At 39.8% G+C, this 15,854-nt stretch overlaps 1 protein-coding gene across 3 annotated transcripts in view; it reads left to right on the top strand.

Annotated features, from left to right (window-relative positions):
• The window catches only part of myo1b (myosin IB), a 48,588-nt gene extending 37,194 nt beyond the window's left edge, over positions 1-11,394 (top strand). The window contains exons 20-32 of one of the 3 annotated variants that reach the window (XM_086091014.1): positions 1,135-1,284; positions 1,527-1,595; positions 1,776-1,862; positions 2,068-2,154; positions 2,683-2,769; positions 3,809-3,895; positions 6,057-6,131; positions 6,273-6,407; positions 7,752-7,858; positions 7,947-8,079; positions 8,148-8,300; positions 9,539-9,687; positions 9,792-11,394. In XM_086091014.1, coding sequence (XP_085947140.1) covers positions 1,135-1,284; positions 1,527-1,595; positions 1,776-1,862; positions 2,068-2,154; positions 2,683-2,769; positions 3,809-3,895; positions 6,057-6,131; positions 6,273-6,407; positions 7,752-7,858; positions 7,947-8,079; positions 8,148-8,300; positions 9,539-9,687; positions 9,792-9,924 — 1,452 coding nt within the window. In that variant the 3' untranslated portion in view covers positions 9,925-11,394. The remainder of the gene's footprint in view (positions 1-1,134; positions 1,285-1,526; positions 1,596-1,775; positions 1,863-2,067; positions 2,155-2,682; positions 2,770-3,808; positions 3,896-6,056; positions 6,132-6,272; positions 6,408-7,751; positions 7,859-7,946; positions 8,080-8,147; positions 8,301-9,538; positions 9,688-9,791) is intronic. The other 2 variants (XM_086091015.1, XM_086091016.1) reach the window with 2 other exon arrangements.
• Positions 11,395-15,854: the final 4,460 nt, after the last annotated feature.

Below are 15,854 nucleotides of genomic sequence, written 5' to 3'. Positions count from 1 at the left end.
CTTCTTGCCACAATAATGCTGTGCTCCCTTTTAAAAGGTGGCGCTTGGACTTTGTTCTTGATATCACTGAATCAATATTTGCTCAGAGATAAACATTGCTTTCCACATCAGGAAATATGGTAAAAAGATATTGCACTTTGCAACCTGAATGTCAACACCTTCAAGTCGCCGTGTAGTGAAAACGATATGAAAAGCAGCATATAACAGCGTTGCCGCCACACTTCAGGTTGACATGGTTGTCAGTCTTTGCACATGCCCTCCAACAATCTTCAAACATGTGTAATGTAATTTACAGGGTTTCTGCTGCTCATTAAAAAGCATTAAAAGTTTGCTAAAATTAAGGCTTTTAAATGGCATTTAAAACTAAAAAAAACTAAATATGATGTCCGAAGGCATACATTTTTTTAATACGATTGATGTGAAAACATTATTGTTCATCCTTTACTTTACATTAAGCTACTGTAATAATATATGTGATTTAAAAAATGTTTTATTTGTGGGCACTGGTGACTAGTGTTGTAATTTACAATGAACAAAATGGCCTGGAGTCCACAAGTTGCTTCATCTTGCAAATGCCAATTGCTCTGAATTTGAAAAGAAAAATGTTCTGTTGCTGTCACCAACATAAAACACTAATGCCATCTAGTGGCAGAAAAATTACCTCAACAACACAAATCTGACTCAATGTCTCACTCCTTTTAGCTGTTTATTATATCTTTTTTAACTTCAAATAACTTGATGAATTACTTACTAAGAAATTACTGTATCACTGAACCAAAAGATAAAACCACTTTGTATTTGGTATTCATATTTATCCACTTTTATTGTATGAAAAACTTGAAAAAATATTGTATTGTACATTCAGAAGAGATAATGTGCGGTTAATTTGTGCTTAATTGTGAATTAACTATGGAAATCATGTGATTAATTATGATTAAAAAATAGTAATCGACCTAAAATATAAAGATTATTGTGTGCATATGTGAATATGCAGTATGACATGGGCATTAAATTAGGTTTAAGTTCCATTAAAAAGCATTACATTAGATTTGCAAAAACCTTTTATTAAGAAACAAATCTTGGAATGTACTTTGTGAGGATCTGTATTTACTCTCCCCTCCTCTCGTCTTACAGCTGTTCTTCTTAGAGGAAAGGCGGCGGCAGTGCCTGCAGGACCTCGCCACGCTCATTCAGAAAATCTACCGGGGCTGGAAGTGCCGCACTCATTTCTTGTTGTTGAAAAAGAGTCAGATTGTGGTGGCGGCGTGGTACCGGCGCTACGCGGTGAGAAACAAACTGGCAGAAACATTTCGCTGCTATGTGAAAAACTCTTATGTCCATTTTTTTCCCCCATTTTTTTTTATTTGTTTGTTTCTGGGATGTGTGCATTCAATTACATCCCAGAAATGCAAAAAAAAATAAAAAATAAAGACAAAAATGGATGTGTTTTTCACATAGCAGTGACGATTTGCAGCATAAAAACGATAGAAGTCAAGCTTTGCAAATTTGACATTTTCACCTGACAGCAACAAAAGAAATACCAGCGGATCAAGAGCGCCACCACCGTGGTGCAGTCGTACACTCGAGGATGGCAGGTGTGCTTTCAAGTCTATTTGTTTGATTTTTTTCATTTTATCGTGAAATGTGACTTTTTTGACTTTTTTTGTTGTTGTAATCTTGTTGTGTATTTATTTCATTTCAGTGTATCCATAAAACTCATTCGTAGAAAGAAGAGAAATGACGCAATGTGAGAATATCTTCTGTGTTTTTGTTAGGCTCGCAAGCTTTTGAGAGAACTGAAACATCAGAAGAGGTGTGAGGAGGCGGCGACCACCATTGCAGCCTACTGGCATGGCACTCAGGTACTGATGAGTTTTTAATGCCACCGGATTGTATGCGCAGAAGCCGAAGGCCTTTACTTATGCAACTTCATTCAACCGTTATTTCTGCTGTATGCATTCGAAGCTGCTTCTTCCCTTTTTTGCTTTTGCTTTACTTGTCTTTTCTTGATTCTCCCCCTTTCTCACACTCTCCTCCTTCTTACCTAACGGCCCCACGTCCCTCCAGGCTCGAACGGAGCTGCGACGTCTAAAACAAGAAGTGCGGAATAAACATGCCGTGACAGTAATTTGGGCATACTGGCAGGGAACGAAGGTATTTGCACCCGGACGTAGTGTGTTAGCTGTCTTGTCTTGTTGGCCTCATCCCATGACTTCAAGTAACAGGCCCGTAGCGTCGTCTTATTAACACTCACTCGTGTCATTCTGTTTTTTCGCTGGCCTTTTAGTTTGTCATGTTTTCTGCGGTGAAGTGTAAAATTGCTCCAAATGTTTGTTGCCACCAACTCGTGCAGGGAAATCAATGTTCCAATAGGCTGCCAGCCCGTGTATGGCATCAAGTTTTTATGGTGGCGTGTAAGCCTTAATGTCATCGTCTTTATCAGCATTTATCAACTCTCATATCCGTCATGGTTGCCTTTATAACCAATATCATATTTCAACCAGCCGATAAGATAGACTCTGTGCTGTTTAAAGATATTTGCTCTATGGACAGATAGTTTCATCATCCCCGTCTTTTTTTTTTTTTTTTTATGTGCTTCCAAAAGTCATGAAGTTGATTGAGGAATTGAATGACCTTTTACTGAAATGCGCTTCCTCCACGACTACCACCATTTTCTATCAGGCACGGAGGGAGTTGCGTCAGCTGAAGCAAGAGGCGAGGAATAAGCGCGCCGTGTCGGTCATTTGGGCCGGCTGGCAGGGCACCAAGGTATTTGGGAAGCCTGTTGGATTGACTTGGAGTGACTTTGTGACTGGACGCCTCCAACCTCATCTCCCCCAAAAAAGCATCTTCATATCCATCAGACTTTTTAAGCCTGCTCTATATACTGTACTTTTTTTTTTTTTTTTTTATCCAACCAAGGAAGCTCATCTGATGTCACATACAGTGGATATGAAAAGTCTACACACCCCTGTTTAAACGACAGTTTTTTTTGTTTAAAAAAATCGGACCTAAACACGTTCTTAAAAAAAAAAGAAAAGCATCAGTAACATGAAGGCGGGAAAAAAAAATTATACCATGGAAAGATGTGAGTGATTCCGAAAATGTCAGGAAAAGCCTATTAGAACTTGATTTGGGTTTTATCAGAGGAAATTTTAATGGCGGCAGCTTTTTGCTTCAGGAGTTTGAATGATTGGTTAATTTTGAACACCTTCACATCTCCAGCTGTTAGAGGGTGTGCACACATATGCAAACACATCATCTCACTCACTTAGTTTGACTTCTACTCTTGAGGGGGGAATCTTTTCAATTGATTTGTACAGCAAAATAAAATTTGGAAGTTTTGATTGATTTTGGTCTCATCACAATAACCTGGCGTTTGAAGAGGGGTGTGTAGACTTTTGCTATCCACCGTTTAGTGTATTCAGCACAAATCCCCTTCAGTCGACTAAGTTCTGCATGCCACGTGCTGCCTCATTTGCATGGTAACTTTTTTTTGGCATGCGTTTCTCTCTGCATTGCTGTGCCATCGTCGTTTTTGTCTCCACAGGAGCAGTTTGGAGGCCTTCAGGTGACGTTTTCTCAGAACCTCCTGAAAAATAATTGTTTTGACTGTCTTGCGTCATTTAAAGTATTTGTTTCTGAAGGGTGGCGCGGGGTTTGCGTGTATGCGTGCGTGTGTGCTGTGTTTGATGTCTGCCCGGGCAACGCGGCGTCGGTCGGCCCTCCTCTTCCTCCGCTCACCTCCTCTGGCTTGGTTTTGTTTTTCCCCCCCTTGTTCTGTGTCCTGGCCCGTCCCCTTGAACAGGCTCGCAGGGAGCTGAGGAGACTGAAGGAAGAGGCCAGGCGTAAGCATGCCGTCGCTGTGATTTGGGCCTGCTGGCAGGGACTGAAGGTACCTCGAGGCCCGAAGGCGCGAAGCCATCACCCAGCAACCCTACCAACTACTAACCAAACCCCCTCCAAACCCCCCCCCCCCCCCCCCCCCCTCCCTCGCCATGTCTCCTCACGTCTCCTTCAACTGTCCGCGTCCTCATTCTGGAAGCCAGTCTCTGCCTAGTGCGGACATCACGCATGATTCTGATTAGCATTGTGTCAGACTATGCTACCAGAGTTATTTTAGTTTTTGGAATTTTCATTTGAGTTCGTTTTTATGTCTTCGTTTTAGTTTTCGTTGTTAAAACAATGTGTTTTATCTGTGTGCAATATTTATTAAACAACATGGTAAAACGAAAAAAAAAAAAGTAACGCATTCCGGCTGAGTTAAATGGAAAAAGCAGGCGAGCTGAGCCAAAAGTCAAGCACGCAAAATTGTCGCCGAGGAGCGACGTGATCTGAAGGTGCTTTTTGTCACTTCTGTGTGACACACTTTCAAGCATCCTTATTTTGGTTAATATTGAAATAAATAGACTCGGGCTGGGCAATATATCAGAAAAAAAATAATGATTGCGATATTGGCCCATGCATATAAGTTTCATATGGGCTTGTATACTTTTATCTGAATTTGACCAGTCAGAGGAAAACTTGTGCATCATCATCCAATAGTTGAACATTATCTTGGGTAATCACAATTAATTCATTAAGAATACATTGAGATTTCTTATTTTGCCACATGAAAAAAAAAATATATATTTCATTAGGTAATAAAAATGTTTTTTCTTTATGTACATGTTAAAATGTTTTTCCAATATCGTGCAGCCCTAAAATATACTTAAAATCAACCCCAAAGGCTCATGCATTGAATTATTTCCCAAAGACTAAAACGGAGAACATTTCCGCTATAATTGTTAGTTTTAGTTAGTTTTGTAAACATAAAATGTAATTTCAGTTAGCTTATGTATATTTAAAAAGCATTTTCGTAATTTTATTTCGTTAATGGAATAGTTTTTGGAATGTTTGTTATTTTCGTTCACAAAAATAACCTTGGTGCTACCTTTTAAATGCAACGTCGAATCTACAGCGGTATTTTGAGATACGAGTGCCCCGAGCCCTCGTTCGACCGTTTTTTTGTTTTGTTTCAAACTCAACTCACTTCACAACAAACTTCAAATTCACAGCAGAAGTTTACTGTTGAAGTATGTAAATATGAAAATAACTCAACACTAGAGCTAGAATTCACATCCAAGATCCGCGTCCGCTATTCGGTTCCCGTTTAAGCAGCGAGTCCCGGATCAACTCGAATGGGTTACTAATTGTACTTTTGATGAAAACGACGTCATAATTCAAAAAATTAATTGGTGTTCCGTTAGTGATACGTTCGTACCTCACATCAGCTCCCTATGATTTATTTATTTAATTTTTTTTGGCTCCCTGTAATTTTCTCCTCAATATTTGAGTCTTACTCCACATTCCTATGCAGTCGTTGGGGCCTTTTGGGACAAGTTGTCCTTCAACATTCGCCCGTGCAGCCCCCATGAAATGACGCAATAACTGCTTTCTCCTCTCACCCCAATCCAAAGAAAAACATTTCCACGTTACCCTGGTGGTTTGTTGTTATGACGATAGCTTTTGCCTAATGTTGGCAAAGTTGTTGCCACACTGCGTTTTTCAGCATTTTTAAAAGATGAAAGGAGTTGTTTTTTTTTTTGTTGTTTTTTTGGGACTCACAAGGCTGAGGCTGTCCTCTCTTGCTGTCTTTCATCCATTCAACTAACCCCATGTCAAGCGACATCATTTTACATTGAACCTGTCCTTTCTCTTCCTCTAGGTGTGCACTCGGTGTGTGTGTGTGTGCGTGTGCGTGTGTCTGACATTGCAGTGATTGCCTCAAACTGTCCATGTGGACATTGTTGCGGTGTTAATCTTTCATCATCCTAATTGTTCACCCCGCCCCTCACGATCCACTTTGCACCTGTTCACGACACACTTTCCACTATTAAGGTCGGCATGAAGGTCGTTTGCCGCGAACGTCATTAACTGTTCCATTTGTTGGGGGATTTGATTTGACGTCATTGCAGCAGCTTGACGTTTAATTCCTTCATTGACTTCCATCCGTTTCATGTTTAGTAAAAGAAGCAGCAGGTGACCTGGTTTTTGTTTGCGTTCCCCTTCGTTAGGTCCGTCGGGAATACAGAAAATTCTTTAGGGCAAACGCGGGGAAGAAGATCTACAACTTCACCATCCAGAGAATCGTAAGTCGGGCTTGAATGTTTCATTGAGCATAAAATAGAGATACTATTACTGTATGCTGATGTGCAGTTTGTAATGATTACAAATAAATGCGTCCGGCGGTGAAAGAATTTCATAAACGGTCTGTCTTTTTGCTCTTGTAGATACAGAAATACTTCCTGGGTCTGAAGAAGACCTTGCCTTCCATATCCCCCATCGACAAAAACTGGCCTGCTCGGCCTTACCACTTCCTGGACGCCGCTCACACGCAACTGCGGACGATCTTCCATCTTTGGAGGGTCGGTCACAAATTCCACATCAGACACATTTTGCTTGAAATTCTCAAATTTCGACAGCGAGTCGCTATGTATGTAACTGTATTTATAATTTAATACTACAATCTAAAAAAGAGAATTGTTGAACCAACTAAAATAAATCACTTCAATCGGCAATAAGATTTGAATTAAATTAGTCCAAAGTGAATATATTAAGTTTAATCAATTATGAGTTCATGAAACGTAATACTTTGGATTGGAGTCACTTTGAAATAAATTAATAATAACTTAATTCAGGTGACTATATTAAGTTTAATGAACTTGTAAGTAAATCAACTTAATAGTCACTTTGGACAAACTTAATTCAATCGTGTGTTACAGATCGAAGCAATTTTAAGTCGGACAACAATTCAATTTGTAATCTTAAATTGGTTCAACAATTCTCTTTTTAGAGTGTACATGTAGAAATAAAGTGAAGCGTGGAGAGTCTCTGTTGGCAAAATGAATGGGGCAATCATTGCGACCAGCTCCTCAAATCGCTGCACTCGTACATTTCTTCTACAACAGTGGTCTCGAAAATCCGCTTCTTCCTTGACAATCCTGCCTTGTTTTTATGGTTCAATAGAATAGAATAGAAGGTTGCAGCGAGTTGGTATGTGTGTGCGGGTCAGAGTTATATAATAGTTTTGGGGTTTTATTATAGTTTTTTTTTAATTCAGTTTTAATTAGTTTTGAGAGCAGGTTTTTTGTAAAAATTTGTTTTTAATGTTTTCGTATTAGTTTTAGGCTTTTTATATCTATGGAGTATTTTTCAGATACAAGATTTATAAAAAAAAAAATATATATATATAATAATAAATTCACTGTTGTGTAATTGATTAAACTAAACTCCAAATAACTGTTTGACTTTCCTTCTTCTAGACACAAATACAGTAATAGCAAAATAAATGCACCTAACTCATTCACTGCCATTGACGGATATACACGTTAATTGGCAGTGAATTAGTTAAAAATTAACCCTTAAAGGCTCATATAGGATATTAATTGACAAAGACGTAAACAAAGGACATTTTCGCTACAATTATCGGTGGTTTTAGTTGATTTAGTTTTCCTTTTTTGTAAAAGCATTTTTGTTTTTATTTCATTTCCAAATGTGGGTTGGCCCATACAGAGGTTCGAGAAAAAAAACAAGAATTCTGAAGAAATTAGAGAAGAGAAAAACTCAGCCAGTACCAGAACTCGACAGTTTGCGAGGTTCCCGCCAATTTAAGAGCAGATGTACACACACACACACAAAGAAATCATCTGTGAATGAAGTGAAGATGCAAATACTTACTGTCAACTTCCCTTTTTTTTTTCTGCGCTCAGTGCAAGAAATACAGGAGCCAGTTCACCGAGGAGAAGAAGGCTGTGTATGAAGAGAAACTGGAGGCGAGTGAGCTTTTCAAGGATAAAAAGTCTCTCTACCCGAGCAGGTAGGCAAAACGTCCTCTCCACGTTGATGCGCAACAAGTCGTCATTCTGCAGCGTGATGCTCAAGCCCCGCCTTCGTTTTGTCTCCAGCGTGAGCCAGCCCTTCAAGGGAGACTACCTGGAGATCGGCAAGAACCCCAAATATCACAAACTCAACAGTTGCGTCGAGGAAAAGGTTCTGCTGGCCGACGTGGTCAACAAGATTAACAGGGCCAACGGCAAAGTAAGAAATATTCCATAACGGCTGCATGCGATTTATAAGCCGCGTGACGTGGTCTCGTTGTCTCCAAGGGTGCAAGTCGCATCCTCCTGCTGACCAAGAAGAACGTGGTGCTGGCCGACCAGAAGACGGGCCAAGTGAAGGCCAGCGTGGCTCTGCCGGACGTCACCAGCGTTTCGGTCAGCACGCAGAACGACGGCTTCTTTGCTCTCAAACTCAAAGAGGTCAGCCACAATATTATTTTTTTATTTTTATTTTTACCTTAAAGGAGACTCCCCACAGTTCTTCTTCAGTTCATTGGTGAATTAATTTTAGGTGGGAGTGGCTATTATGTAAATGAGCCAAATTGTGTCATCGCAACTTGCAAAATTCAGGCACATTTTTAAAAAATTATTTACAAAACACTTCCTTATAAGAGTTGTTTGGTGTTACCGTGGCAACCCTCGATCATCATCATCAGCATCCCAAAATAGTTTGTCAAGCACAGACGTGCTCTTAACTTGACCTATTAGTTAGTTTTTCTACTGTTTCTATAATACTCTTAAGAGGCCAAAGGTTGACCCAGAAACTCTGGTTAATAGGAAAGTAGTAATTGGTGGCAAGAACGTTGAAGTAAATCTCAAGTGAGAGACTAAAATCTCAGAGAGGAGCTAAATTTAGTTTGCAATGTTTGAAATGTACATTAATAAAGCTGGTTAAATTTTTACTAACATTTTTTAACCATATTGGAAGTTTGAGATGATTTTTTTTTTTTGCCCTGATTCAGAAACTGCCCTCATTTTTTTTCTAGCACACAAGATTTTCATAACCATAATGTATTACTATATTTAGTAATATTAATGAGTTAAAAGTTACGTTCAGCAACAGAGTTTTTTCCTGAAACGTCAAAGCTATAAATTCAAACATAAAAATGAAAATATCTCAAAACCGATGAGCTTGAAAAAATATATATATATTTTTTAAAAGATAAATAAATGAAAATGTTTGAAAACAAACTGTTCATAAAGATTTTGTGCAAATGTAAGACGCAACTGATTACATTTTTTTTTTAAGTACTGAGCCATTTTCAGCAATAAAAAGTTATAACTTAATTATTTTGCTTGTACAATTAATCACTTTAAAAACGAGTTTTTCCATTTGCTGTCGACTGAAGATGACATCACCTGTGCTGAGGAAGTAACGACCTATCATGGCTCAGTTGACAGGTGATGTCATCTTCAGTCGACAGCAAATGTAAAAAATAGTTTTTAAAAGTATTAATTTGTACATGACAAAAAATGAAGTTACCAAATTCTTTCTGGACGAAACATTAACTTTTACTGCTGAAAATGGCTCAATGAGTCAAGTATCCTTTAAAAAAAAAAAAAACACACAGAAACTTGAAACCGGCTGCCTGTCAAGTTAAAAGTAGCAACGCGACAGGATTTTGGTCGTTGTTGTGTGACGGTGATTTTTGCCACAGGGCTCGGCCTCGGCCGTCAAAGGTGACTTCTTGCTCAGCAGCGAGCACTTGATCGAAACCATCACCAAACTGCACCACATCGGCTCCACCGCCTCAGACGGCGGCGGCGGCGGCGGCGGCGAGCAGCTCAACATCGACATCTCGGATGAGTACGTCAAGTCCCGTTTGCTTCTTTATAGACAACCGCGGGCGAAATCCTTACATGTCCCAAAATGGCTACTTTTGCCGTTTTCCTCTTTTTGTGTCCTGGCAGGTTTCTGGTTCAGTTCAAGCAGGACAAGGTGTGCGTCAAGTTCATCCAGGGAACCCCCAAGAACGGCAACGGCGCGTCCTGCAAGCGCAAAAACAACCGTTTGCTGGAGGTGTCGGTCCCCGCCTCAGCATAGCCCAAATCCCTCCTGAGGTTTCCGACGCGAGCACCGTCACCTCGTCCCCCACTCGCGCTGCACTTATTCGGCTCTTTTTCTTCCCCGTCGTGAAAGTTACGGAAACACTTGTGCCATTTTTTGCCGGCAAAGAAAGCCCGTGATTGGGTTGCGTGCCACAGAAATTTGGTTGGGGTTGTTGTAAGAAGATGGGGAAAATATGATTTTTTTTTTTTTTTTGCGAGTGACGGCGCTCGCTCTGCCTGGTTCGTCCACTCGAGTCCCCCCCGGAGACGGCGGTAAGATAAACGAGGCGCGACTGGCCTCGACTCGTCCGCCGCTTTTTAAGAAGCTTTAAAGGCGCGATGACGTGTGGGAGCTGTTGGGCCCGCAACTTGAAGTACTGCACTTGATTTTATACGTTGGTAGAACCAAAAAAAAAACAACAACAAAAAAGAGAGGATGAGTAGTTTGTCAAAAAAAAAAAAAAAAAAGCACAGTGGGCTGTTGAATTGTGAGATTATTGTAAAACTGCTTCTTTTTTTAAATCCATAATTCCGACGTGCCAATGACTTGTCATGTGTTGGCGTACACGCATACAAATGCAGACGGGCCCCTCTTAATTCTGATTATCATTGCCAAAAAAAAAGTTTGGAAAGTTTGCATGTGGACGCCGCACACGTGATCAATTCTCGTTACGTTGTTTTTTTTTGTTGTTTTTTTTGTTTTTTTTGTATAGCCAGTGTGATCCATGCCAAGCTTTATTTAACCTGCAACAACACAAACGTGATCATAAACGACCGAAAAACGCGAGATGGTACCTCAACACTTCCGAGCTTTTCTGTTTCTCCTGTGCAATAATTTTTCTTTTTCTTTTTCTTTTTTCTTTTTCCAGCTAAGCAGTAAGTGCGCGGCCTTGCGCTGTGTGGCCTTTGCATGGACTCTTTTTCCTCAGTATCCTCGTGGAAAATGTTTGTGAAGCTTTTTCAGCTACAGCTTGAGCAGATTTTTTTTTTTCTTATTTGCTGAGAATAACCAAACGCTAAGCAAACACGCGTTAATGCGTTTGATGAATTGCAGGAAGTTTGATCAGGTTTCTTTTTTTCCAGCCGTTCGGGGAATATGATATTCAACAAAGAGTTGTTGACGTGATTATGAATATTTACTGGTGAGGAATTTTGTTGGAAGGGGAATGTGGAGTCATGTTTAAAGTACCTTGGTTTGTAGTGTGTACTTTTTTAATGTCACCCTATGACGCTGAGACGACTGCTCGGGGACACGTGTTCCTTTTTTGGGGCGTGCACCTTTTTGCTTAACTCACATTTTCTTCCCTGGTGTCTTGTGGCTACAGCTGCTTTTGTGCCTAACAGGAAAAAAAAAAATTATAAACTATTTGTTTCCTGAGACAGAACACAGAAATGTTCTAATGTAACATATACAAGCAATCTTCTTTTTTTTTTAAATATGAAATAAAGATCAGTAATAAATAAAGGTTAGCATGCGGACGTTGTTTTCCTTCTGTGCTGTTATTTATGGCAGCGCCATTTGTGTCATTTTCTCACTGCACATGAGGGACCATAAATAATAATGGATGATGGATTGCCTTTTTACGGATTATTTGGCAGCATTTGCTCCTGGCACAACTGTTTAGAACACATTCTCACAGGATTAATTAAAAAGCTAGTTTTTCTAAAATAGTTTTCTTTGAGAAGTCTTTTTTTTTTTTCTGTAAATTGTATTTTTTCAAATTTGTACATTTCAATTGATGATTTTTTTATTTTAAATCTATTTAATTTAAACTAGTCCTTCAGCACAGGCGATGTCGTCTTTAGTCGCCAATGAGTGGAACATTTTGTTTTTAATAGTATTGCGGTATAATGAAGTTGTCAAATTAATTCTGGACAAAATATTAACTTTTTACTGCTGAAAATTGCTCAGCGAGTCAAGTTTTTTTTAACAATGAAATTGTATTTTTCAGCATTTTTTTTTCCTAGAATTTGTCATCTTTTCTATGAGTCTTTAAAAAAAAAAAGCCAAAATAAAACCGATGGGGTATTTTTTTTTAAACTACAATAAAGTTGCTGTTTCCTGTAGTTTTTGGGAAAGTCAATCTTTTTAAAAGTACCTTTTATTATTAATTTGAGTCCCATTGGCATCGTTAGTTTTCGATTGTATTTTTTTGTTTGTTTTGAAATTTTTCAAGAACGTCTGATTCTTTCCCCCTCCCTAATTTTTCAGTAGTCGATATAGTCAAAATCCTTAAAAGGCTATTTTCTGTAGAATAAAGTCTGATTGTTTTTTTTTTAACAATGAAGTTGGCTCTTTTTTTTTCTTTTTTTTTGCCCCACCCTTCTGAATTTCAAATGGGAAAAGTCCGAATGTTGTGAGAAGTCTGCTTTTTCTTATGTCAGTTTATGAGACACTTCTGCAACGGATCAGCAACGTACTTAACTGTACAATTGTGACTTGTGACATTCCTGAGAGATGCCTTTTAAGTTTGTATTTCTCAGCCGTGTCAACAAGAGCTTCTAACATCCGGGTCCGAAAACTCTTTCTCCTGGTTAGCAAGACGAGGGGCCTTACAACCCCGGGCCTTGTAGTCCGGCGTCCGTCCAGATGTTTTCAATCACATCTGGGACAACTTGTCCCGGGTTACATTCCGTGGCTGGCCGAGCCCCGACGGCAACAGGTCTCCGGGGAGCAGCCCTTTAGATGGAGCTCAAAATAGCAGGGCGACCATTTTGGGCTGCCCGAAGAACTGGTTCCCACCGTTGAGGAGGCTGGGAAAGGAAGGAGGGGACCCGGTCTCCCACCACCCCACGTCTGGTTAGACCATAGTGAGTGCGAGCTCACGGGACGGTCCCGCTACGAATACGAAGAACTGTTTCCGAAGCGGGTTCGACAGAACCCAGAAGAGGTCATTGTTCAACCGGAACATGCAGCGTGGATGGAGGAGGCAAATTTACCTCTCATGATTTTGTGGTCTTTGGCGGCACCTTGTGGAGATGGACTGAAATTGCACTTTAAAAAAAAAAAAGCAGCCAAATGAATATGGGTCCTCTAGTAACGACGCATTTCTCAACATACGGTGGCGACGTAACGCGGATTTGAACATACCTGCCGCTAACGCCGTAGCAAAGTCGTGATCACAGTAAAATAATTTAATGTGATGCACATTTAAGTCGAACAATTAAACGACTACGTATTCTTGCATAACCGCGCCAGCGAGTTCATTGCGAGCCGTTCGTAATCGCGAATCGTCGTATGTTCGTCTTGAAGTAAGGATGCAGTCTGTGTAACGCTACATCATAGCCGCTAGAGGGCAACCTGATTCTTTTTTTTAACCAAGGATTTGTTTTCGGTCTTGTTTTTTTTTACGTTGATTGATTCCTGGTATTCTGTCCTCCAGTGTGTGTGTGTGCCAGCAGAGGGCGACAAAGCAACACGACCAAGGCAACACCAACAGGTCATGAATTGTTTATTTTATTAAGAAATCTTCAGATCCTTTTAAAATAACCTATATAGATCATCTATTAAAATGTGTTTTCTACAAAATAGAACCAATAAAATAGAGACAGCAATTTAGAATTAAATCATCATTAAAGTCAAATCACAGTGCAACAACAATGCATTTATTTATGTGCTGCAAAGAACAAATAATGTTGAGCACTTTTTTGACCGTTTCCTTGATTTTTATCCCTATGTGCATAATTCTTTGCTTTTTGTTTCGTTGGACTGTAAACTCAATGTCAAGGCAGAGAAGTGGTCATGGCTTTGTGTCTGGAGGCGGACATGGGAGGTTTTGGGGGAATGAGGCTGGAAGGACTTTGATTAATGACGGCAAGTGGGCGGTGGAGATTTTGTGTCTCCACTCGCCCTCATGTCGCTGGACACACTCAATGGCTTCATCAATTTGTAGCCATTATCACATCAATATAGGCCAGCATAGAGGAAGGAGGGGAGTTCGGGGTTAAGGGGGGTTCAAAAAAGAAAAATGAATCAAGACCCCTGCTGCACCATCTGCGGATTGCTGAACATGCTTCAACCACTTTGCTTCAATTTGTTTTCTTTGTGGAGTAAAGCGGAGTCATCGGACCATTTTTCATCCCTTTAACAAAATCGGCAAGAGCGGTGTGCAGCAGAAACCTTTTGCCGATTATTTCCTCGTGTTGCATTTTAAAAATAATTTCAGATGCAGATTATTATTATTTTTTTTTTTTTCTTGATGGAATGTTGGTGTTATCTCCATAGTAATTTTAACGCCGGCCTTTCCTGTTGTTATTTCTTATACTTAATTTCCCTGTTTTAATTGGTCAATAGCATTCTCACATTTGCAAATTATTCACTTCCCCCCATTATTATGCACTAAGATTCCACAAGGCTGTGCCAAAACATGCAGACTTATGCTAAAAAGCAAAAAAAAAAAAAATCTGCAAAATCCTATGAGAACACCCGGTGGGAGTTCTTTCTCTCGCTGTAACGTATTTTTGACAAGGTGGAAGGAATTATAAGCAGTTTGAAATAGCAGCGTTAGCATAAAACCTTTGGACTTGGGCTACCAAATGTCAGGAAAAGCCTACTAGAAAACCTGACCTTTTAAACCTGGCACTTTAATTAGTGTGTGCTATCTCCCATCTTACATGATTTTGAATTTCTGAGCAACATCCCCATTATAAGAAGGTGCGCTCTCATTTTTTTACACGCACAATAAATAACCTAGCGTTTGAACACGGGTGTGTAGACTTTTAAAATCCACCGTACCGACCAACCTGTTGCGTCCATCGTTACTAAGCTTGTGCATTCAGCGGTCCAAAGCGACTCTGTGTGCACCTGCATGGGAACGAAAAGCGCGTGTGATCCCAAGCAGCTGTGAAGCCAACAGGCTTTAGCAAATAGCTTCTCACATCATCATTAGGGGCCTTATCTGCCAACATTAGGCCTTGCAAAGCCGCCGTTATGCGAACGCGCCGGGGAGATAAGAGGCGACTCGGAATAAAGACGGAAGGTTCCGGGCTAATCATTTGTCATCAGTGAGTTGAACTGGCCAAATCGGCTGCCGGTATTCCTGCGCCGAGCGCTTCGAGTGAAATTGGCTAAGCAGAAGGCCGGGAGGAAGCAGACTGAGCCAAGGTGTCGTTTTAAGGGAAGCGGGGTTCAATTTAGGGGGATTGAAACCTGCCGCCGACCCCCTCCACAACATATATCAGACGGGGACAGCCCCCTCCTCTAAACCTGTCGACTCGCCCTCTGTCGCGAGGAGTCGAGATGGTTTTATCATGGTTTTTATTTTGATACAGTTTGACACAAAAACTACAGCTGAACTTTTTCTGGGGCTGGAAGACTTTCCAAAATGGAGGCAATTATGAACAGTTTGAAATAGCCAAAAGCTAGAAAGCAACCGGGAAAAAAAAAAGTCTACTAGAGTAGATATACTTTATTTGGAGCTGTTTTCCTTCCTTTGACAAGGAATTAGGAACAGTTCAAAATACTCAATTTAGCACAAAAATATTTCGGCTTCTGTTGGAAAGCAAAAATAAATGTCATGAAAAACATACTAGTGATGGACCGATATGTTTTTTTCAAGGCCGATTCCGATTATTAGTAGTCAAGGAGACCGATAACCGATATTTCAAGGTGATAATCATTTGCAGTAAAAGACAAAAAAAATATTGGCATCAAAATTAAAAAACAACAACTTTTCATTTTAAACATACAAAGAATTGACGGCTTTGTTTAAAAATTATAACAAAAATGGCATGTGCAATGTTAAATTTTAAGCAAGTAAATTCCTTAGTTGTTTTTTATTTATTTATTTATTTCTAAATAAAAAGTGTAGGGAATTCCCAGTGTATACGAATGCAGCAAATAATTGTTTTTGGTTTTTTTTGTCAGGGTTTGTAAAATATTTCAAAAGATCTTCGCAGACAGTAAAAAAAAAAAGAAAGTCTGAA

This window comes from Leptonotus elevatus, chromosome 12 (assembly GCF_054856555.1).
Source record: "Leptonotus elevatus isolate MCC_2025b chromosome 12, RoL_Lele_1.0, whole genome shotgun sequence".
Lineage (NCBI taxonomy): Eukaryota > Metazoa > Chordata > Actinopteri > Syngnathiformes > Syngnathidae > Leptonotus > Leptonotus elevatus.
This window is presented reverse-complemented; position numbering and strand designations above follow the sequence as displayed.